Raw genomic sequence first — 25,369 nt, forward strand, 5'->3', positions numbered from 1 at the left:
CCCCCCCAAAAAAAAGTTTTTTACCTATTTTTTTTTATACTTAAATTAAATTTGTCAAGTCACCTTTTTTTATATGGCACTTTTTAAAATGGCAATTATTTCAAAGCATAGATGGGGCTCGCCATCTACAAACATTACACTGACACTGTATTTCTTGGCTGCTTAATGAGTCGTTTGACTCCACTGTGTTTGTCAGTCCTGGGTGGAACACGTTTTACTTATATTTGGCGCCACCTATTGTTATGGGTGTATTATTGACATGTAAAAGTTTAGACCCTGAATATTAGACTATTATTTCAGATGCATTTCCTAGTAAAAAAAAAAAAACCTCTTATATTTGGAAATATATGGTAATATATAATTATATTAAAGAAAATGTTCCATCTCTAATTTTCCCACCATTTATACTATATGTATATTGTTTTACATGTAATAAATGCAGTTATTAATATTACATGATTGTTTATTTCGTGGAAATGCAGTTTTGATCCACCTATTTTTTAATAGGAAAATGTTTTAATATTTTACTTGTTTGACCGACAGCTTCATTGATAAAAAATTCTCTTGCTTTGTGTAATTTTTTGCAATTTGAAGAAAAAATAATAATCTTTCTTTCAGTTTTTCATGAAGCTTTGAAAGTGATCTAAATCATCCCCCATCTAAATCTAAAGATGTCTTTAATTTGTAGGTCTGAGCCAGCAGAGAATGTGTCAAAGATCCTGGAGCAGAATCGCTGTCTGCAAGATGAAAACTGCAAACTGAGCCGTGAGCTGAGTGAAGCTGTGGGACAAACTGCCCTTATGTTTGAAAGGATCATCATGGTGAAACTTGTTTTTGTAGCCTTTGAGATGTATAGTTCCGAGAATGTTAGTTTTACTGACAGGTTGATGTCTTGCAACCAATGTCTTGCAGTTTACTCATAAAATAAAAACAGCAAAACCGACTAAATAGATTAATGACTGGCAAATATGTTTTATGGCCAGCACATTTTTCACCCACCTCTGGCATGATGTGATGTCATTTGGCAGTATAAAACTTTTCTACTTCCTTTACTGTACTGTTAACCATTCCTCTTTAAATCTTTGTGCATTTAATTTAATTATTTGATGATTCTTTGATTGTTTTTTTAGACAGAGCAGACAAATGAGAAACTGCAAAGCAAACTAGAGGAGTTGAGGCAGCACTCAGCGTAAGTATATCAATGTCCTGCCAATCTGTGAACCAATGAGGATTCAAGAATTTGTTCAGTAATTTGAATACATTTCTGTAAAAAAATCTCTCATTCCAGGTGTAAAGTGGACTTAAAGAAAGTGGTTGAGACTCTGGAAGACCAGGAACTGAAAGAGAATATGGAGGTGATCCAGAACCTTCAACAGCTCATCCTAGAACTGCAGGTAAAGGCCTTAGATTGACCGTTTAAGTGGAAAAGAGCTATAATTTCTAGATTTTCGTTGGAAAGGGAAATGGGATGATAGTAAATGATTGATAAGATTAAAACACTGGGCAGAAATCTATCCTTTAAAAAAAAAAAAAAACTTTGGGGGAACAATTTACGTATATATATATATATATATATATATATATATATATATATATATATATATATATATATATATATATATATAATATATATATAATATTCATGGCAAACAGGAACAGTGCAAGATGAACAAAAAACATTTAGTCTCTCTATTTGAGTGCATCTACATTTAAAGCTACACTGTGTAACTTTTTTAGTTTATTCTTAGCTGAAAACACTTAGTTCTTTCAAAAATATATGTGCTCATTAATGTATATTTACTTATTTCAAGTAGTAAAGTATTCTCGTAAGTTTATAATATGCCATTGAAAATACATATGGGTGAGAGGTTCGAATGCTGGTTGACATGTTGCGACTCCATCTTGAAAGTACATTAGCCAAAGAGGGACATACCCATAAATTCAAGCTTCACCTTTCGCGTTTTAACACTTGATGGCACCGTGTCGAATGTGAAGAGGGGGATTGCCATGTTAATCTTGGACTTAATTCGGCCACCGTAGTATTTAAAACGAAATCAGAATGGAGAGGAACAGAAACTATTATTCACTGGATGGTCATATACCTTTTCACCACTAGATGGGGGAAAATATCACACAGTGTAGGTTTAAAATAACAAACTTAAACATGCAAAAGACACAACAAGTCTGTCGGTGCATCAGCGTATAGCAGTCAATAAATGGGTCAGTCATGTACGGGACATTTAAGCTAAATAAACGTGATGTTTTGGCTAATACGGGAATAATCGCAAACCTACTTTTATATCATGCTGTGTTTAGTATTATAGAACATCAAATATCCTCATTTCATACGTGTATTTTTATTTAGCATTGAGGTTGCTTACCCATTTCATATTTCAACATGTTTCCATTGATTTCACACATTTTAGTTCAACTAGTAGCCTACAATGTGAAGTGTATAACGCTACTGTAAGTGAGAAGAAATGTTTAACCTTGTAAAAACTCGTGGTAAAACTGTGGTCTTCCAAACTCAATAAAAATCAGAAGAATGCAGACGAGACTTTGTTTGCATGTGATGGGGCGTTTACAGGTTCGCGTTCCTTCCTCATGGACGATTTGCATGTGAATTGTTTGCGCACACGTGGGTGTGATTACATTTGAAGTTAATGAGGCTGTGCTGGAGAAACTGGACCTCTCACTGTTTTCATGTGGTACATAACATAAACATAGAATATTTGCTTTTTATATAAATTACTTCATTTAAAAGTAGACATTCCAAGCTTTCTGTAATGTCTGTGTGGCAAGTTCTGAGTATATTTTCACATGCAAAGCACAACATTTACTTTATTTTGAGTGTACATAAAGTAGACACTTTAAGCTTTATAAATTGGGTTCAGGGGCTAAACAGTGCATGTCAGAGCACAAGCCAAGCCATGAAGTCCAAGGAATTGTCTGTAGACCTCAGAGACAGGATTGTATCGAGGCACAGATCTGGGGAAGGGTACAAAAAAATTCTACAGCATTGAAGGTCCCAATGAACACAGTGGCCTCCGTTATCCATAAATATAAAAAGTTTCAATCAATCCATCAAATTTATTTATATAGCGCTTTTACAATGACGATTGTTTCAAAGCAGCTTCACAGTGTTAAACAGGACAATATTGCAACAAAAATAGATTTGGCTATACAGTCGTTCTGGAGAAAACAGTGATGTTATCAGCTTATTTTTATTTATCAGAGAGCGACAATGTTGGAGGATCAGTATTATAGTTTATAGAATTAAATAAGACCTAATTAATTAATTTTATTTGTGTAGAGTTGAATAACTTGGATCATAATTCTTCTTTCAGACAATTAAATGTTAATTGATATTAAAGTCCTGGCTAATCCAAGCTTTATAATGGCAGGGATTGTTGCTTTGTTTTTGAAGTCCATAAAAATGCATCTGTCCGTCAAATTATGTATTCCAAACGGCTCTGGGGATTTAATAAAGGCCTTCTGAAGAAAATCATTGCATTTGTGTAAGAAAAGTATCCATATTTGAAACTTTTTTTTAAAAAAAAAATTAAAGTTCCGGCCAAACGCCTTCTGTGGAAAAGTGTTGAAAGTGCCTTCTTGAAGTTCAAGATGTGTACGCGACGTTTGACGAGCATACCTGGTAGTGTAAGCCTTTGAACTGCAGAGGCACTTTTTTCCGTAAACTTAATACGGAAGGCGTTCGGCCAAAACGTTACATTATGAAGTTTTAAATATGGATATTTTTCTTACACAGACGCATCAATTCTATACTAAAGGGCTTTTTTTAACCAACCTGCTATCTGTGTTCAAACTCAAGTCTTGCTAATTTAAACATTCAAAAGCCAGAAGATGCAAATGAAAATTGAGATTTGTGTTTACTCATCTGAATCATGTGCACGTCTCAGACAGGATGCAAATATTAAATTCTTTTTCAAGTCTTGCACTTGAGTAGACAAATTCACACAAATTTTCAACATGCCCGTCTTCATGAGTATCCCAGCAGGCATAGTCAGTTATGCCTTAATTGAACTTGTACAGTTGAGAATAACATCCAAGCCTAAAACTGCTGTCTGTTTTTCTTATTCAAATAACAAAACACAATGAAATCACTCACTGCTCTTGATTGAATAGCTTTTATAACTTAAAGCATTAATCTTTAATCTATAGTCAAATATGCAATGCTATTTTACATATTGTTTACTTTATTCAAATTAGTTTAACTGAAAACTGATGTTAGACTTAACTGAAAAACCTGAAAAGCACTGTTTATTTTATTAGTATCATTGCTCTATTGTTTATTTGTGCTGTAGTGTGCAGATTTTGTTCTTATTTTCTTTATTTTTATTTGACAGTAGTCCTTTTCCCCCCTGAACATTACACATGCAGAACCGTACCCTGAACCTAAAACGGTAATACAAACTGATGCGTTACACCCCTAATAATTATTGGGCTTGGTGTGAACAGACCTTTAGTTGCACTTTCTGAAAGGCCTGCCAGTAGAGCATTGCTGTAGTCCAGTCTTGAAATTAGTGAAGTGCTCAGAAGGATGTTGAGTAACAAGATGGTTATCAGTGGTACAGTTAAGTGTGAGGGTGAGGTCTAGCTCAGTCTGCTTTGTCACAGAAGTGCTAACTTAAGCACCTTAAGTTAGAATAAACATTTCTATGACACCATAAACTCAAAATATTTTACTTGTTGATTGCTGAATGTGTTATGATTGTTGGAAGGATGTTTTAACTATTACATACCGGTAAGTGATTTGAAATTGTGCAATAAAACCCAATTACCTGGTCCAACAGAGCGAGAGTGTGGGGATTGCTGCCACCATTGATGCCATGACTTCAGGTGGTGTTTCATCTATGGCGGTACACATGGAATGTTCCAGTCCTGGCGGTTCTGTTACTGGCCCACCAGTGGTATGTATTTCTAAACCAGTTGATCTCAACGGTGGGACCCACCACTCTACACATTTTGGCTATGGTCAGACTTGCAGAAAAATCTGATATTTTTTTAGGAAGACTATTAATTGCAAGTGATCAAATAAGATCTGTGTCCAGACATAACCGACCTGCATGGGTTGGTTTGGTTATGATGTAGGTATACTTGTGTATGAAACGAGGCTTCAAAACAAATGCAGAAAAAGCGCCCCATTTCCATCACCAAACCTCTTTCTATCCACTATACAGTGCACTATAATGGGCTTTGACCAATTGTGTGTCCAAATTGGATGCGTTTTAAAATGGTGAAAGTATATAATTTAATTATAATAATAATAGTAATTAATAATAATATCTTATATAATTTCACCATTTTAAAACACCTCTCATATGCCATGCACTATATAGAGAGTTGAGAACCACAATTCTGGGGGGGATGCTGTTTCGTGCATACTGAGTTTTTACACTGTTAAAGACTTGGATTCCCATCCTAAACATGGACAAGTTGGATGTTTGATGGAGTATTTCTGTGTCAAAAATACTCCATCCGGTTTCTCCAAGTTTAGGAGAGTTTTTTTTCGAGCATGGGTCTGCTTGATGTCGACAGAACGGAATATCCTTGTATGGGCCGTAGGGCTCTTCTCCCGGTAGGGTGCGCGCGCACGTGACTAGAGCAAGAGAGCAAATGCACGCCCATAAACACTGCTCTCAGGTGAAGATCCACTCATCCGTACAACACTTCTGTTGAACCGTGCTCCCCTTTATTCCTATGGGTGATTGGGTGATATGGGATGGGTGAACATTTCAGGTCTTTTATTGTTTTAATACTGATGATGCTGGCATACAGCTCATGAAAACCCAAAATTCCTGTCTCAAAAAATTAGCTTATCATAAAAAGGTTTCCCTAAACAAGCTATTAACCTAATCATCTGAATCAACTAATTAACTCTAAACATCTGCAAAAGATGGAGGCTTTTAAAAACTCACAACCTGGTTCATTACTCAAAACCGCAATCATGGGTAAGACTGCCGACCTGACTGCTGTCCAGAAGGCCATCATTGACACCCTCAAGCAAGAGGGTAAGACACAGAAAGAAATTTCTGAACGAATAGGCTATTCCCAGAGTGCTGTATCAAGGCACCTCAGTGGGAAGTCTGTGGGAAGGAAAAAGCGTGGCAAAAAACGCTGCACAACGAGAAGAGGTGACCGGACCCTGAGGAAGATTGTGGAGAAGGACCGATTCCAGACCTTGGGAGACCTGCGGAAACAGTGGACTGAGTCTGGAGTAGAAACATCCAGAGCCACCGTGCACAGGGGTGTGCAGGAAATGGGCTTCAGGTGCCGCATTCCCCAGGTCAAGCCACTTTTGGGCTACAGAGAAGCAACTGGATTGTTGCTCAGTGGTCCAAAGTACTTTTTTTGGATGAAAGCAAATTTTGCATGTCATTCGGAAATCAAGGTGCCAGAGTCTGGAGGAAGACTGGGGAGAAGGACATGCCAAAATGTATGAAGTGCAGTGTCAAGTACCCACAGTCAGTGATGGTCTGGGGTGCCATGTCAGCTGCTGGTGTTTGTCCATTGTGTTTTATCAAGGGCAGGGTCAATGCAGCTAGCTATCAGGAGATCTGCTGAAAAGCTTTATGGAGATGATTTCGTTTTTCAGCACGACCTGGCACCTGCTCACAGTGCCAAAACCACTGGTAAATGGTTTACTGACCATGATATTACTGCGCTCAATTGGCCTGCCAACTCTCCTGACCTGAACCCCATAGAGAATCTGTGGGATATTATGAAGCGAAAGTTGAGAGACGCAAGACCCAACACTCTGGATGAGCTTAAGGCCGCTATCGACGCATCCTGGGCCTCCATAACACCTCAGCAGTGCCACAGGCTGATTGCCTCCATGCCACACTGCATTGAAGCAGTCATTTCTGCAAAAGGATTCCCGACCAAGTATTGAGTGCATAACTCAACATAATTATTTGAAGGTTGACTTTTTTTGTATTAAAAACACTTTTCTTTTATTGGTCGGATGAAATATGCTAATTTTTTTGGAATTTGGGGTTTTCATGAGCTGTATGCCAAAATAATCAGTATTAATACAATAAAGGACCTGAAATTTATCAGTTGATTAAATTTTTATCATTACATTATGGAAAATAATGAACTTTATCACAATATGCTAATTTTTTTAGAAGTGTGTGTATGTGTGTATATATATATATATATATATATATATATATATATATATATATATATATATATATATATATATATATATATATATATAATATTTTATATAATATAAAATTGGAACACTTTACAAATAAGGTTTAATTTTGTTTACAATAGTTAACATGAACTAAGATGAATACATCCTGTAGTATGTTAATTTCATCTTTTTTAAAGATGTTTTTAAAATCCAAAGCTGTGTCTGTTAAGTAAGGAATAAGGTATGAGAGGCTGTGCCGTATCGTGTGAATAAGCATCGGCTGAACGGCGTTAGGCACAACGGGAACCTGAGTACCTGTAACCCCTTCAGCCACGAATTATTCACAACTTAACTGTAACTAAACTTAACTGTATCTTCCTTTTCAAAGTGATTTTAATCATATTTCAAGCGATTGAAAACAATTATGGCGACCAGCGCACATCTGAAGTGTCTGTTGAAGGAAATAATCCATTATCGGCTTTAATATATTGGCCTAATTTTCTTATCCGTTCGATAATGTTTACAATTACCTGATGATTATAGATATGGTGGCAGATATATTGTGCATTCCTAAAATGAATGTAGTATTTTATAAAAGATAGGGAGTCATATGGCCAGTGTATTTGGTGTAGTTTACCATATGCTGCATTCTTTTCTTATATGCCAAAGAATACATGTATTTGGGCATTTTTGTGTTAAATGAATATTTTTTTTTATTCTAGTTTGTTTTTTTTGCCCAAATATTCCAATTTAGGACATCAGTGCTGATCCCCATGCCAAAGGCTCTCCTGAAGCCTACACAGCCCAGCATGCACTGCGGCAGGCTCAGATGTCTAAAGAACTGATTGAGCTCAATAAAGTTTTAGCACTGAAAGAGGAATTTGTCAAGAAGATGTGTCAGAATGATAGTCATTTGGAACCCATGCAAACGGAATATCAGGTAAGCCTGGAAACCAAATTATAAAAATGATATTGTTGAACACCTTTAGTCATGTTAATGTTTGTTTCACCTCTCCAGGAGAATGTTCATAGTCTGCAGGCTGCGGTTGGCTCTCTGCAGAAAGAGAAGGAAGATCTCATCCATGCTCTGCAGTCTGCCAAGAAGGACACCAATCAGGCCAAGTAACTCAATATCTTTGCCTGTTTCTTTCCAAACTTAAACTGCCAGTTCTAATACTGCAACACAATGACTTGACTTGATTTGATTCGTTTATTATTTTCATGACTTGTTTCACACTAGACTGAGCGAACAACGCAGAAAGAGACTTCAGGAGTTGGAAGGACAAATCACAGAGTTAAAGAAGAAACTGCAAGATCAATCTAAGCTGCTTAAACTGAAAGAGTCATCTGTGCGCAATGTAACTAAACTCAACCAAGAGATTCAGGTTTGTTTACAAAGCCTTATGTTTAATTTGCTTATTTGGAATGGGATCTTGCTTGCACCCAGGTAGCGATGTATTCAGCAGAAATACTCCACCAATGTACAGACTAATTATGAGCACAGACAGTTTGAGTGATGCAAACCGTGAAAGGTTTTGCCTTCTTGTATATACAGTCAACCGTAAGACCGTCTTTTTGCCCTTTTTAATGGAGACAAATGGTCACTATTTATTAGGCATTGTGCCTTTGAGCTATAAACAATGGTTTCATTAAAATGATAATTACATAGACTTTTCTTATTGCAACTACTTGCATACATATTTAAATTGGATCTTTTCAGTCTTATCAGCATTAGTCAATAAAAATGGGTTAAAACAAGGTTTCAAACCTTTTTAAAAATGGCAAAATGCTGGTTGATCTTTGCAGGCTATGAAGTCCCAGCGGGTGCAGCTCATGAGACAGATGAAGGAAGACTCTGAGAAATTTCGTTTGTGGAAGCAGAAGAAAGATAAAGAAGTACTGCAACTAAAAGAGAAAGTGAGTGTCAATCTTACATTTTTACTCTGGTCTTGTGTTTTCAGTCACAGATGGTGTAATTTTATCATTTGTTTTTGTTTGACATTCCAATTTTCCGTATTTATGTATTAATAAGCTTTTTTAGGAATTAAATGATTATTGTTAATTAAATGTTGGTTGTTGTACACAATTCAGGATCGTAAACGGCAATATGAGATGCTAAAACTAGAGAGAGACTTCCAGAAACAGGCCAGTGTTCTCCGTCGCAAGACCGAAGAGGTGAACTGTTTCTCCAAAAGCAAACAATTCTGAACAAATTCTGCACTTACTGTTTTATACCTCTCTGCTCAGATGATAGGATAGTGTTCCCCGATACACTATGGTGATATTTTATTTTGTGGTTCATCCACAGGCTGCTGCTGCTAACAAACGTCTGAAAGACGCACTTCAGAAGAGAAGTGAAGTTGCAGAGAAGCGTAAAGACATTCAGAACCGTGGAGCGGAGGGTGTCGCCAGCCGAGTGAAGGTGCTTTACTTGGTTTGATATCCACTAGGGAAATTTTCCCACCAGTTGATGTGCAAGAACGTGAAGCCCAAATTCTAAAGGAATTAATTGAAAATTCTTGCTCTCCTCCACTCCAGTGGACACAGTTTTTAATGCCTGTCTGGCCATTTGCCTTTTACATTCGCTTTCAAATTAGCAGACACATCTGACCTCACCAAAATATTTCTAGTAGGCAGATAACCAGAGAAGTTGCTTGAATTGTGGGTTCATTATTATTCTTAAAGGGGTACTTCAGTGCTGGGAAGATGAATCTGTATTTAAACTGGGTCATTCATGTAGTAGAAATGTGAAATTATTTTTTTTATTTGGTGCTTTCTAGACTGAGAAAAGGCAGAAAATGTATTTTTGTCCCATGGGGATGAAAGAGAACAATTCCCAGAATGCTTCACTGCCCTATGAGGCCACTCCCAAAGCCACTGCTACTAGATTACTGGATCACTTTCACTTTCCCACCATGACCGTGTTCATTTTCATAAAATCAGTTCAGTTAGAGGGCAGACACTACAGTTAAAAACTGAAAGTGTCTGTTCAATATAATGTGGTTTAGCCGCTGAGGGAGTCTCAGCCCAAAACGCTGCAGGAGTCAGATTACATACATTCGTGATGAGCTGAATGAGCTCTCATGATGAGAGCTGAGGTAAATGTGGCCGCACTCGCGGCATAGATTCGCAGCGTGTGTTCAGTCTGGCGCGTTTTAAGTTCATGCCTTTGGAAGCTTAACTTTCATAGGAATTAATTTGAGAAGTTGAAACACTTACTTTGCTCTACCGGGCACACCGTTTACATGAATCCACGATCATTTGAATATAATCCAGGGTTTCTACTGATACAAAGTCATATGCTAATCGCTGAAGTAACCCTTTAATGAAAAACAACAAACCCTACAATGACAAATTTGCTTAGATTAAACAGAATGTTTATTAATAAAAAATAAGATTGCTTTATTAACAAACCAATAAAGCGTTAAATTAAATTAGAAGTGCAATCTGAATTAAATTCAGATTGCAAAAATATGATAAAATAGCCTGCTTTTACATTTAGTTTTGAAACGCAATCTTCCACCATCTTGTTAGTCAGCTCGTCTCATTCTCGTCATGAATGAGATCTGACTCCTGCTCTGTGCTGCAAAACTCGTTCAGCTCACACTATATTAAGCAGATATATCTAGTTTTTAATTGTAGTGCCTGTTCTCTAGCTAAACAAAGTTTTATTACTATAAAAATATCTAAACGATGGTGGTGGTTCCTGCGGTGAGCAAGTGATGTAATCAGTGTGCACCTAAGCACCGTGTAACAGACTATTGCAGCAAGCCTAATGTCCAGCTTATTTGTCCTTTATTTTTGGAGCTTGGCTAATTGATTCAAGTACAGTTTTTATTTTATTTTTAAATGTTCTATTAGCTTATGATGTATTGATGCCATAATGGTGATTGGTCATTATTACAGAATGTTTTAAAGTAAATTCTTTTTTTTCTTCTTTTTTTTTTAAATGTAACATAATTTCCTAGCGATGCTCCAATCACACTATAAAAAATGCTGGGTTAAAAACAACTCGAGTTGGGTTGAAAATGGACAAACCCAGGAATTGGGTTGTTTGAATCCAGTTAATAGACCCATTCAAACAACCCAACTTATGGGTTTGTCCATTTTCAACCCAACTCGAGTTGTTTTTAACCCAGCATTCTTTAGAGTGCAGGATTTTTGCAGCCAGTACAACTACAGGCCAATACCGACCCCGGTCGTTCAAGCTTAATATAAGGGATGTGTAAGCTTTCTGTTGACTGTCACCGACTGTCACTCAGTTAGCAAGCAATTTAATTGTCTGGGTAACTCTTAAAGCTGATGTTTCAGTTCATTGTGATCAAATGGCATTGAATATATTTATTGAACAGTCATGGGAAATCCCTTTAAATGTTTGAAAGGATACTGCCGCAACGATATCATCTAACAACTGATGGAAAACTGATTTTTTTGCACGGATATATGACGGATAACTTTTTAGAGACGTACCCCCTGAGCTATTTAACATCTTTCTTCGTATGATCAACATTACAGTAAATTAATCTTTGTGCCCAGTCTGTGTCTTTGTTCTTCGTGCTAGTAAATCCTCACTTTCACAAAGGTCATCATCGTTTACATCATCGAGAATGGCAGTAATGTAGTGCAACTTGTTAAGACGGCATACTCAGCATGCAACATCATATGCTCGCTGTTCGGGTGTTTGCAGTCAGATTAGAGAGTGAAAGATGAGTGAATTTGATTGGATGTCGTGTATTTATGATATTTTACCTACTAGAAAAATATCCTTAGTTTAAATGTTATTTTAAGTTGGGGTAGAATTAAACGAATTGCCAAATAAAAAAAATAGTTTCACCAAGTTTCATAGCAAAAAAATATTGATTGGGTGACTTACAGCACAGCATGTTGTTGAGGGATTACAGTTTAGGACCCAGGACCAGTAGTGAAAAATGAAGACCAAGAGTCAGGAGTGCAATTAAGACATTTTTTTTGAAGGATATTTAGCAGTTTAATCAGCAGAAGCCAGATCTCCCTCTCTACCAGATCCGCGTACATATAATTTCTCAACAGTTATACTTTTTAAGGCCTAGCCATGTCATTACTGCAAGGTGGATGATTCTGATTGGTTCAGAGAATATTAACAATCATAGTAAATGTCCACACATTGTCAGTTAATCATGGTCACGTGTCCATAGAGCACTTGTTGACGCTTTCACCCCGGAATTAGGCACGTAGTGACCTTCCAGGTCTGGAACAGGCACCAGCTTGTCCAGAACAAGTCCACCCATCTCTTAGGATGCCCGTAATCCACTTCCAATACTGATCTGTAACACAGAATAGTGCGCACATACACAGATACAGTGTCTCCAAAGTTGGAGTTGGCTGAGCACTGGTCCTAACCAGAAAATGTCCCCAAAACATACTGATAACATGTGCTTTCTCAGGTACAGACTATAGTACAGACAATTATTTTGTGTTTCAGTAAAAGGAAATACGATAGACCGATCAAGATTTCATCAAGTGTTGACATTTTTAGAATGCATATTAGCTTATTTTCCTTCTATTCGTTAACTAAAATTTGGTCTGATTTTTGCAAGTGGTGGAGAAGCTGAATAATTTAAATCCATACTGTTGCTAACTTTGCTTAATTCCAAACAGTATTTACTGTGAATTTTTCAAATCGCGATAATGTCATATGGCATCTTAAAGGGAATGTTGTAATTGTTGTTATTTTTGCTTGATTAAGAACTGGCTGCTGAACGAGGTAGAAGTGCTTGTGAGCACAGAGGAGGCACGCCGTCATCTACAGGACCTGCTGGAGGATAGGAAAATGCTGGCAGAGGAGATTGCTCAGCTTCGTCAGCAGATGGAGGCAGGAGAGAGACCTGTAGCCAAAGTCCGGGTGAGATTTGCACACACTTTTAAGCATGAAATACTAATATACTGCTTTATGATTAACCTCATTAATTCTTGTGTGTCAAGCACTAGGGCAGGGTGATATCTCGATATTTAAAAAATATCGAGATATTTTTTAAACTCGATATGGATTTGGACATATCGTATATATCTGTTGTTTATATTTAATTCTGATTCCGCCACTTGGCTTGTTTGCCTTCTCTGTGCTGCGCTCGCGCGCCTCCCGCCTCGTTGTTCCCCCTCCCCTTGCGTGTTGTCTCATTGAACACGGGAGCGTTCGCAACCAGGTGAGGATTAGTTATGTTGACAAGCGCGTGCGTTGTTCAAGGCTCAGTTTAGAGACCATGATTTTCCTTCTAACACAACAGCTTGCTAAAACTCATAAAGTAATATTAATGTTCATCATAGTTCAAATCGTAAATTTCACCCACAGTCAGGCGATTGACACTATTGGTGCGAGACGCGGTCACAATCATGTCAGTTTATGATTTGTGTCTAACTGATCGCATGGTTTCCGGTTAAAATGTCAAAAAGATTGCATGTTTGAAAATATTTAAAAATTATTGCAATATCATTATTATTATTATTTTGTCAGCTTTATCACGGGATTATGATGAATAGGTCTATTCATGTTTTAACCAAGAGGGAAATACGAGACATCCCGGGTGTCCTATGAGACACAGTGCTCTTCTGTCAGTTGTGCTGTAGCCTAAACCATATAGCCTACTTTCTGACATTCATATTTTGTTCTGTAACTGGAAAAGAAGTGAAAATTGGCTCGTGTAGCCTACATGATCTGCATGATGAGGCGCTCAGTCACGCTTAAGTAAAGAGTGCGACATCTACTGTTTGAATTTTGATACAAATTTAACAGGAAGTGGTGTTATGACAAAATCAGTTTATTTATATCTCAATCATGCCCCCATCTTTCTGCAGAATGCTTACTGTTTACTTATGTGTAAAAAAAGAAGTCTTTGATTCATCTTTTGAAAGCATGAAAAGAAAGCTAACTATATGTATTATTTATTTTCTTTTACAGTTAAATTATTATTTATGTAATCAGGGAGTTTTTTTTTAAATGTCACAAAAGCACTTTGTTCCTACATGAACTGACTACCTCTTTGCACTTCAATAATAAAAAAAAAGAATTTGTGGTATTTGGCATATTTGTTTTTGCTGTAGTTTTTAGGGGGTTATTTTTCCTGTAAAGATATCGAGATATAGCAAAATACATCAAGATATATTTTTTGCCCCATATCGCCCAGCCCTTTCAAGCACACATATTTGAGAAGGTGGGGGCAATATGAAATTTTGTCTTTTGGAAATGCGCATTTAAATGTTAAGCACTGATCTTAGGTGCATATGTCAATTTATTATCATTAATAACAGTGTAACACCACCAATCTGCAAATAAATAACATGGTGTTACATGTGTTAGTACTACAGTTGATCCATGGTTAATTTTGGTGATTTGCAGATCAAAACCCTTAAGTGGTTCGTTTATGCCATTGTTCTCCTTTCCAGCTGGAAAAAACAATTTTAAACAATTGAGGTTTGTGACAAACCACTTCTCACTGGATTTTGCAGTGCTGTTTGTGGAGTTGCATGATCAAGAATGACTTATCACTTCTAGAGCCATTGCCTTTTTGATATATTTTTTCCATACATACCAGAAATGACCATGCTTATCATTTGGGTAAAACTTTGCAGTGTGACCAGTGCATTGAAAGAGACAGAGCCCTGCTTGGATTAAACTGCTTGATTTGTATGGAGTACTTGTAAAAATGTTTTTTTTTTTTTTTTTTTTTTATGTTTGAAAATTTGTGTTACTTGTGTATAATAGTCTCATAATTTTTGCAGACCTATTAAAACCATAGTATGAGAATTAAAAGAAAAGTTTCACTATCCCTGTGTACACTGTGATTAATGCCTTAATCAATTGTCAGTAGAAGTTTGATGCATTTAAATGAATTTATTTATTTTCAGCGTCGTACGCTGACCATTTCAGAGTTGGAAGGCCAAGGTGAGCTGGAAGCATCCATCAGCAAGCAAGTGGAGAGTCTGGAGACAGAGATGGGGCTCAGGTCAGAAAAAACAAAACAAACAAAAAGTACCATAAAAGTGGTCCATATTTCAGTTGTAGTCCACTATCCTGCTGGGTAAAGCAGCTATAAAAAGACAGTAGTGTCATTTATTCAGGTGAATTTGTTCAATAACTGTAAAGTTAATCAATTATTACATTAGTTAAATTCAGCTATTAAGAAATGCAGCTTTGCAGAAATCACTGTCATCATTTAGTTCTTATCCAAGTGTCAGTGCAGTCAAATCCATATAGTATTTCTAAATATTAAGTGTATCCAACTCATTAATTCAAAGGTGATCCTGGCAAGGAACCTGTTGGAAACTCAGATGTGAAGACCAGGAGAACTTGGATATATCTTTCAAGCAGGCATTACTCTTTATTGAGAACGCATGCTGTCAGTAGCTGCAGTTATCAAGTCTCATTCAAAACAGTATACTCTGTAATTTATCCACATTTCAGGGGGAGGGACTTACACAGTACAGGAGGAGACAGTCTAAACAAAGGAATGCAAATGTATAGGTAAAGGGACAAACCTCAGACATTTCAGTTTCACCAGTCCTAATCCTATCAGCATAAGTGTCATTCAAATGCATAGATGCAAATCTAATCACTCTGACAGTATTGCTCATACCTTCACATTATCACAGACAAAAGTACTGTGCTCTGGGCTTGTCATGCTAAATGGTCAAGAAGTGTGTAAAGACAAGACACATGTGCTGATTAGCTTGATCTTATTAAAATGTAGTCAATCTCTTAACCTCAAACTGTAAAACACTATGTACAAAATGTTTTCAGTGTATATACTATTAAATTGGATCCTTGATATAACTGTTTATAAATTTGTAATCCCACAAACCCAAACTCAATCTGGTGACAAAAATGGAAAAAAAAGGGATCAGTGCTGCTCTGACCAAATGAATGAACATTCAGTTTTGTTTTTTAAATGATTCCATGATACATTAGAACTCAGATTGTGGATTTGATATAATTTTGAATATTTAGTCTAGCTCCTTCTGTTAGGGTGGTAAAAGAGGATGAATCAGGAATAGCAGTTATTTGTTGATTATAAATTGCACACACAAATTGGGAACTTAATGAGGAAGCTGTGTTAATAGGTCAGAGGAGAACTGGCACCCCGACTGAGTCTGGTTTCTCCCAAGATTTATTTTTCTCCATCATGCCCTGGTGGAGTTTTGATTCGTTGCCACCGTCGCCTTTGGCTTGGCTTGCTCAGTTGGGGACACTAAAATTATGATCCAAATTATTCAACTAAATATTCAACTAAATATTCATATAAAATTAATTAGTTAGGTCTTATTTAATTCTATAAACTATAATACTGATCTGCCAACATTGTCGCTCTGATACATTAAGATAAGCTGATAAAATCACTGTTTTCTCCAGAACAACTATACAGCCAAATCAAATTTTGTTGCAATATTGTCCTGTTTAACACTGTGAAGCTGCTTTAAAACAATCATCATTGTAAAAGCGCTATATAAATAAAGTTGATTGATTGAAAAGTGAGACCACAAACAGAAGGACGAGCCACTAAACGATTCCAGCCAGGTAGTTACTTGTTAGTACTTGCCGATATATATTACCGATATCTGTATTTTCATTGAATTTTTTTTTTTAAATATTGGGCTGAGAAACCAAAAGAATATGAATCAAATTAGATGGCTTAGTAAGTCTAAACTCCTGTTAAAATTACAGTTTTGTTTATATAAAAAATTAATGCACTCAGGTAATTTTAGGTGTCTATTTTGTTACATGAATTTTGTTGGTTTCAATATATTAAAAGTAGAAAAAGATCTGATGTATTTTTTTATTTTCTTTCTTTTGTTTTTTACATGTCTCAAAGCTGCTGTTTTAACAGGGGTTTGTAGACTTTTTATATTCACTGTGTGTATATGTATATCTTTCTCGAAACTCTTTCAGGAGTGCTCAAATAGCTGACCTCCAGCAAAAAGTTCTGGATGCGGATAATGAGGGGCGAATGAAACAGCGTTGGGATTCTGTCACAACCATCGTAGAGGCCAAGAGCGCCCTGAAGGTCCTCATGGCTGAGGTGAAGGCAAAATTTTATCTCATTTGATGATTTTAGTTATCCAAGCGCTTAAGGTTCTGGAACCTTGGTTGTATTTGTACTAGGGCTGGGTAGACTGATAAATTGTTTCTTTTTTTTCTTTCTTTTTTTTACATTTGTTTCCATTGCTAAGGGATACAATTCACATCTATTTATGACATTTCACTTTTACAGCTTTACCAACTTACAAAAATATTAATTAATCAGGAGTAATACAACTCTCCAGTGATTTAATCTTATTCATAATAAAAACACCTTAATTTATCTCTACATTATGCTCAGTTTTAAAACAGAAACTATATATATATATATATATATATATATATATATATATATATATATATATATATATATATATATATATATATATATATATATATATATATATATATATATATATATATATATATATATATATATATATATGTGTGTGTGTATATATATATATATATATATATATATATATATATATATGTATATATATATATATATATATATGTGTGTATATGTAGGTTTTTTTTTCTTTTTTTTCAATTCAATAACGATTCAGTGCTTTAAAATAAACATTTGGTTATAATATGCCATAAGTTTATAATATGCCATTGAAAATACATAGGGGTGAGGGGTTTGAATGCTGCTCGCCATGTTGCCCGTCCATCTTTAAAGTACATTAGCCTAAGAGGGACATACCCATAAATTCAAGCTTCGCCTTTCGCGTTTTAACACTCAATGGAACCGTGTCGAATGTGAAGAGGGCCATGTTAATCTTGGACTAAATCGGCCACCGTAGGAGAACGAAAACAGAATTGAGAGGAACAGAAACTATTATTCACTGGATGGTCATATACCTTTTCACCACTAGATGGGGGAAAATAATATCACACAGTGTAGCTTTAAGCATTTCTAAGTCCTTTTATACCTTTGGGGATTTAATATATTTGTAATATATTTAATATCGGCTAAATGATGGTTGTAAAATTTCAGTGTTGGTGTTACTAGATCTCAGTGCGACATTTGATACTGTCCACCACAGTATACTCTTAAATATGCTGAAAAATTAGGAGTGTTTAAGACTGCTTAACTAATTCAGGTCAAATTTAGTTTAAAAATGGACAATTTCAAATCTAACTGGACTGCCAGGACACATGAGCTTCCTTACATCCTTCAATCTTTTTGTTTTATGAATTGACAATGATTAGTTGCAGTTGCATTGAGTGACTTGCCCCCACCCATTGTCAGTTTGTTTCATATTTAAGTAACTTTAAATTAAAAAGTTGAAATTAGAATCATGTCATATTTAAATATTGAATAAGAAAATGGTCTAAACAGCCTTAAATTTTACTTAATGTGCAGCAATCTTGGCTTTTATTTTGGCTGAAAACTACAGTTTCTATGAAAGCAGGTTTATAAACATCTTGCAAATCATAATGCAATCATCTGTCCACAAAATTTGTGAATGTGAAAACACAGCCTAACTGGCGCAGTGGTGCATGTTATGTTTGTTAAACTGGTATGCAGAGATTGCTGAAAAAGCTTGGTTATGAGCTGGGTACAAGACAGTGCTACGCTTCACTGGATACAGCACAATGGATTATATACTTAGTTATGCCTAGCAAGGTCCTTCAGCAGTTTTAAAGCAGCACTAGGTAACTTTTCAACCTTCATAATATTTTTTTTAAGACTCTTGTGATGATAAATCAACTTACAATAGGTTGAATGACACGTCTGCCATAGCCTGATGGGGTCTGTATCGTTTTTAATCGTACTTTTAAACTTCGGGTTTCGGGTAGTAACCCGAGAACAAAAAGAACTACAAAATTCGACTGCTTTACGGCATATACGTCACTTCCACCAACACCCACACTTCCTTACATTCAGACGTGCGAGCCCAACTTTGTTCGTCGGATAATATAGTCATGTCCGAAGCAGCACAGACACATAAGAAAGAAAAGGTTTTGTTGGAGGAAAGCAATAAGAGGAAACGAAAAAGTGATGGGATTAAAGGCAGGACAAGGATCAAAATGTGACCAGCGTTTGCTCGTCGGCGTGAGCTGGAGGAGGCGTGCCCGACCGATGCTGTCATGCTTGTTACGGTGAGCTACCACTCAAACATTGAACTGAAGTATCATATAGATTCTGTAAAACGGTAACCAATAAACTACTATAATGACACTGGCTTGTAAATGTGAGCATCGTGATTATTTGGCGTTTGAAAAAAATAAAACCCATGAAATTATATTCATATGACATGCTGAAGCATATGCCACTGACTGTAACGTTACCTGGGATGAAGACATTCCACACGCGACGCCAGAAGAACTCGAAATCCTCTTGCAGTGTTCAGGGGAACTGTTAGTGCTGCACCGACCCGTGGGACGCTTTTATGAAGTTATTTGGCCCGCACCGCACCACTGTATATATTTTTACAACCCGCCGCGCACCCGCGACCATTAAATAGACATACAGGGTCCGCGGGTTATGAGACGAGCCACGCATCACTAGTTCAGGGCTATCAGGGTTGTCATGTCAACAAATGCACGCGCAATGGCATCCCCTGTTGTAGGATTACAGAGCTTACGACAGTAGTTGAGGACATTATTTTTTCCAAACTGTAGGGGGAGCCCGAGAGCAAAAGTAGCCAAGTGGGGCTTTAAAATCACTAAATCACATTCTTACTGCTTTATTAATTAAATTGCAGCCTTTTTCAATCTAATACACTATGCTGTATTGCGATTTTTAGATTTTTTTTGTTTGATTTGACGACTTTCCAAAGCACTGGTGCAAAACGCATCATTAGTGGTCTTGTTAGAAATGTCAATTTTCATTTGATTGATTATGAAACAGGCCGTCCGAGTCTAGGTAATTACTTGTCAATGTACTGGGGTATGACAGGGATATCATTTATTTAAAAGTTTAATTTAACAAAAAAATAATTCATTTCTTGTAAATATAATACATTACAAGTAATCGTTATAAAAAGCAGTTTTGAAGTCAGTATATTGAGGGGTTTTTTTCTCTTCAGTTTTTTTTTTTTTATAAGTCAATTGTTTGACTCTTTCCCATGCACACTTTTCAGGTTGTAGTCTCCAAGACCACCAATGCCAAGCTGGAGAGTGAGCTGAAGCAGGAAAGAGCCAACCTGCTGGATATGCAAAAGATCTTGTGTGATGAACGCAAGCTTATGTCTGCCATGGACATGGAGCACCAGAGTCACCTGGTAGAAATGGAGCAGAGACACCAGGAGAAGGTCTGGTTGCACAGAAGTGCCTCATAGATGTTTAGCTGCTATTTTCAGAGTAATATAGGCAAATAATTAATTGCCTTAGTTCCATTTGATTTTCCATTTAGTTTTGACATTTAGATGCAAGTCGATTTTCTGCTAAAGTTTAATTAATGTTTGTACTTAAAGCTGTTATTTTTACACTACTTTTAAAGTTTTATAATTTTCTGAAAGTTGAATTGAATATTTGTAATTTTAATTGTTTTATACTTTTTTTATACTGTCGAATAATTTAAAATGTGATTTCAAAATGGTTACTTCACAGTAAATTGTAGGGGTGTCCCAGACTAAGGATTTACACATTCGAATCAGAATTGTCAAATTTTTCTATGGTCGACTGATAGTCGAATCATCTATGTGTGTGTGAATGGGCTGGGAGGGGCACAACACTAGTCAGCAGGAGGGTAAAAAAAATGTTTTTCTTTACACACTGCACACAGCAACAACTCTAAAGCGACCAAAACTGCCTGCCATCTGACAGACTAACTGACGATGTCTTTCTTATTTAGGTTTAAAATAAAAGGTAATGTGGTGGATAAACATTCATAAACCGTTTTCTCATAACATGTTAAAGCCGTCATCGAAATAAAGAACATCACACAAATATATTACAGAACATTTTGATAAATAAACCAAAAAAAAAATACCTGCCTAGAGAGGAAAAGAACACTTTGAGTGCGTTTACATGCATGTTCTTAAGCCGATTGTGCCTAAAGAGGGTCGCACACCGGACGCAAAGCTCAGCTCCGCGTCTCGGGTATCAATACAATACAAATAAAAACTGAACGTTTCTGCTTAATAAAGCATGATCTGAACTAGTCTCTGCACAAACTCAGGCAGACAGGAGTCAGATTTCATTGATCAGAGAGTGAAGAGCTGACTGAGATGATTGCAAAAAATTTGGATTCAAAGCAAAATGTAAAAGCCCCAATAAGGGAGTTTGTCATTGTACTGTTTTGTTGTGTTTTTCATTGATATGGTCTAATGTACCCACAATTCAAGCAACCTGCTTCCGAACTGGCACTAATTCAAAACCGAAACTAAAATGTGCACGGCCACACAGAGCACGCATTTACAGGGTTTTCAGTTCATGCGTATGGAAGCTTAACTTTTATTCAGATTAGAATGAGTGATTTGAAAGCCCAGTCGGTGATACCGGTATTACTGGTGTTGTTACGTGTCGATTAACCGGTGGGAAAATGTCCTTACTGTCACATCCCTATTGTTGATGTATATTAGCCTTTCCAGTGTTCCTTATGTCTAATGTGTTGTCCAGGTGCTGTATCTCCTTGGTCAGCTCCAAAGTAAGCCTGTGGCACAGGAGAAGCAGGAGGAGGTGTCTAAACGGGAGCAGGAGCTGATGCAACGTCTGAAGTTCCAGGTGTGAATGTCATACATTACTTATGTGACCAATCACGGAAAGTAGGGACACAAGTCGGTTCTGGGCATTTTGAGTTATTCACAGACTCTGAAAGTCTATTCTCCAAGCTTTCCGTTGATGTGTAACATATGGAAATCTGGTAACATTTGAAGAAGTTGTGGCCATTTGAAGGTAGGCATTTTACAAAAGCTCAAAAGGTAGAAAACAGCATCTAATCTAATACACTATGCTGTATTGCGATTTTAGATTTTTTGTTTGATTTGACGACTTTCCAAAGCACTGGTGCAAAACACATCATTAGTGGTCTTATTAGAAATGTCAATTTTCATTTGATTGATTATGAAACAGGCCGTCCGAGTCTAGGTAATTACTTGTCAATGTACTGGTGTATGACAGGGATATCATTTGTTTAAAAGTTTAATTTAACAAAAAAATAATAATTCATACCTTGTAAATATAATACATTACAAGTAATCGTTATAAAAAGCAGTTTAGAAGTCAGTATATTGAGGGTTTTTTTGCTCTTCAGTTTTTTTTTTTAAGAAGTCAATTGTTTGACTCTTTCCCATGCACACTTTTCAGGTTGAGTGAAAATAGGGCTCATTTACATATCCCCAGTAAAGGTGCATGTTTGCATAGCAACAACAAACACTACGGGAAAAATCGGACCGCATACTAATAATGATAAAGAATAGCAGATGTTAGCATTACCATCTAAAAGCACATTATAGTAATGGTTTGTTTTGGCAAGTAATACGATGCTGATTAAATTTAAATGACAATTAATAAAAATTGGTAGGTATGGGAAGGTCTAAACATGAGATAACGTGTATGTGTTTTTAGAATGTACACAAAATGACAAACTTTGATGTTTATCTAAACTCACCCCATAAGAAACAGAAAAGTATTCTTGCAGATCTTGTTTCCTCCAATGAAATGAGTCATTCGGGTCACTTTGTTTGTCGGGGCCGTCTTTGTTGATGTAACCATCTCTGAAGTTTGTAGTGTGCTTCTGTTTGTCTCCAAATGTCCAATAATTTGCATGTCCTGCTTTTTTCCCGCAGCTAAAGATTCTAGCCGTATGTTGTACATAATGTCTGGAGAAAGTTTCTGGCTACAGGACTGTCTCTCATGCTGAGAGTTATCTTTTCTCCTTGTGTAGCATTCATAGTCAGAGTTACAGATTTTCCCAGTCTTTATCCCCATCTAATGTTACTATCGATATAGCCTCTGATATCTTATGGTCCAACTTGTCTGACGCCAGTCTGTCTATGCAGCGTCCATCTTCATTGAATTTTAATATCAGCTAGCATAACAAAGTATTCTTTTTATAACTAACTTTTTATCATTTATAACTAATTATTATTATTATAACTAAGTAACTAAGACTTAGTAACCAAGTACAAACCAGATTCCAAAAATGTTGGGATACTGTACACTGTGAATAAAAAAGAATGCAATTATTTACAAATCTCATAAACTTAGATTTTATTCACAATAAAATATAGATAACACATCAAATGTTGAAAGTGATACATTTTGAAATGTCATGCCAAATATTGGCTCATTTTGGATTTCTTGAGAGCTACACATTCCCACATACACATTTGGGACAGGTAGCAATAAGAAGCTGGAAAAGTTAAATGTACATATAAGGAACAACTGGAGGACCAATATGCAACTAATTAGGTCAATTGGCAACATGATTGGGTATAAAAAGAACCCCTCTGAGCAGTGTCTCTCAGAATTCAAGATGGGCAGAGGATCACCATTTCCCCCAATGCTTCGGTGAAAAATAGTGGAGCAATATCAGAAAGAAGTTTCTCAGAGAAAGCAAAGAGTTTGGAGTTCTCATCTACAGTGCAAAATATTATCCAAAGATTCAAAGAACCTGGAAAAATCTCTGTACATAAGGGTCAAAGCCAGAAAACTATAATGGATTCCCGTGATCTTCGGGCCCTTAGACGGCACAGCATCACATACAGGAATGCTACTGTAATGGAAATCACAACATGGGCTCAGGAATAGTTCCAGAAAACTTGTCAGTGAACACAATCCACTGTGCCTTTTGCTGTTGCCGGCTTAAACTCTATAGGTTAAAAAAAGCCACATCTAAACATGATCCAGAAGCGCAGACATTTTCTCTGGGCCAAGGTTCTTTTAAAATGAACTGTGGAAAACTGTTCTGTTGTCAGGCGAATCAAAATGTGAAGTTCTTTTGGGAAAACTGGGACGCCATGTCATCCGGACTAAAGAGGACAAGGACAACACAAGTTATCAGCGCTCCGTTCAGAAGCCTGCATTTCTGATGGTATTAGGGTTGCGTGAGTGCGTGTGGCATGGGCAGCTTACACATCTGGAAAGGCACCATCAACACTGAAACGTACATCCAAATTCTAGAACATGCTCCCATCCAGACATCGTCTCTTTCAGGGAAGACCTTGCATTTTCTTACATGACGATGCCAGACCACATACTGCATCGATTACAACATCATTGCTGCGTAGGAGGAGGATCCGGGTACTGAAATGGCCAGCCTGCAGTCCAAATCTTTCACCAATAGAAAACATTTTGCGCATCATAAAGAGGAAGATGCGACGAAGACGACATAAGACAGTTAAGCAACTAGAAGCTTGTATTAGACAACATTCCTATTCCTTAACTTGAACAGCTTGTCTCCTGACTCCCCAGACACAGGACACAGGACCACTGCCACCCAGTGGCCTCAGGAAAAAGGCGAATAGTGGGCGACGTCCATTTAAGCGAGTAAATAAAGAAGACAAATGGCAAAGTCAATTCAACTTCCTGTTGCCAGAAGGTGGCACTTTGACTATAGAGGAATATTGGCATATAGATGTCTTCAAGCCAGGACTAATATCAAACATGTGAAGTTTGGGGCAGATCGGACATTGTATGCCTGACTTACAACCGTACCAGTTCCTGTACCATAGCAAAACATTAGACTTTGTGAGGCAGCCACAGACCAAAAATCTTCTGCAACAACTCAATATCTTCACAATTTAATATCAGCAAGGCCTTGAGATTTGGCTGACCAAATATCATGTTGTTCTGGTTAAATCTTAATGATTCAATTTCCTGATGCTCACAGGTGGTGCTATGAATGTAACTGAATATTAGCCTGCACAGGAGCTGGTCATATAGTTAGAATATCATCAGAAAGTTGATTTATTTCACTAATTCCATTAAAAAATTGAAGCTTGTATAATATATTTATTCATTACACATGGACTGATACATTTCAAATGTTTTTCTTTGAATTTTGATGATTATAACTGACAACTAAGGAAAATCCCAAATTCAGTATCTCAGACTGAAAAGTATGAGTATGTATACGAGTATAATATATTCGACTCCATGCCACGCCATATTGCTGCTATATATATATATATATATATATATATATATATATATATATATATATATATATATATATATATATATATATATATTATAAA

At 36.5% G+C, this 25,369-nt stretch overlaps 1 protein-coding gene across 1 annotated transcript in view; it reads left to right on the top strand.

The window, feature by feature from the left end:
• kif4 (kinesin family member 4) overlaps positions 1-25,369 on the top strand; it is a 100,486-nt gene that overhangs the window by 56,069 nt on the left and 19,048 nt on the right. The window contains exons 11-25 of the mRNA XM_067424034.1: positions 689-821; positions 1,131-1,189; positions 1,289-1,394; positions 4,815-4,931; positions 7,920-8,105; positions 8,184-8,287; positions 8,406-8,550; positions 8,972-9,082; positions 9,257-9,340; positions 9,474-9,587; positions 12,891-13,046; positions 15,047-15,144; positions 17,085-17,214; positions 20,309-20,479; positions 21,789-21,893. Coding sequence (XP_067280135.1) covers positions 689-821; positions 1,131-1,189; positions 1,289-1,394; positions 4,815-4,931; positions 7,920-8,105; positions 8,184-8,287; positions 8,406-8,550; positions 8,972-9,082; positions 9,257-9,340; positions 9,474-9,587; positions 12,891-13,046; positions 15,047-15,144; positions 17,085-17,214; positions 20,309-20,479; positions 21,789-21,893 — 1,819 coding nt within the window. The remainder of the gene's footprint in view (positions 1-688; positions 822-1,130; positions 1,190-1,288; positions 1,395-4,814; positions 4,932-7,919; positions 8,106-8,183; positions 8,288-8,405; positions 8,551-8,971; positions 9,083-9,256; positions 9,341-9,473; positions 9,588-12,890; positions 13,047-15,046; positions 15,145-17,084; positions 17,215-20,308; positions 20,480-21,788; positions 21,894-25,369) is intronic.

The sequence above is a fragment of the Pseudorasbora parva genome, chromosome 18, assembly GCF_024679245.1.
Source record: "Pseudorasbora parva isolate DD20220531a chromosome 18, ASM2467924v1, whole genome shotgun sequence".
Classification (NCBI taxonomy): Eukaryota; Metazoa; Chordata; class Actinopteri; order Cypriniformes; family Gobionidae; genus Pseudorasbora; species Pseudorasbora parva.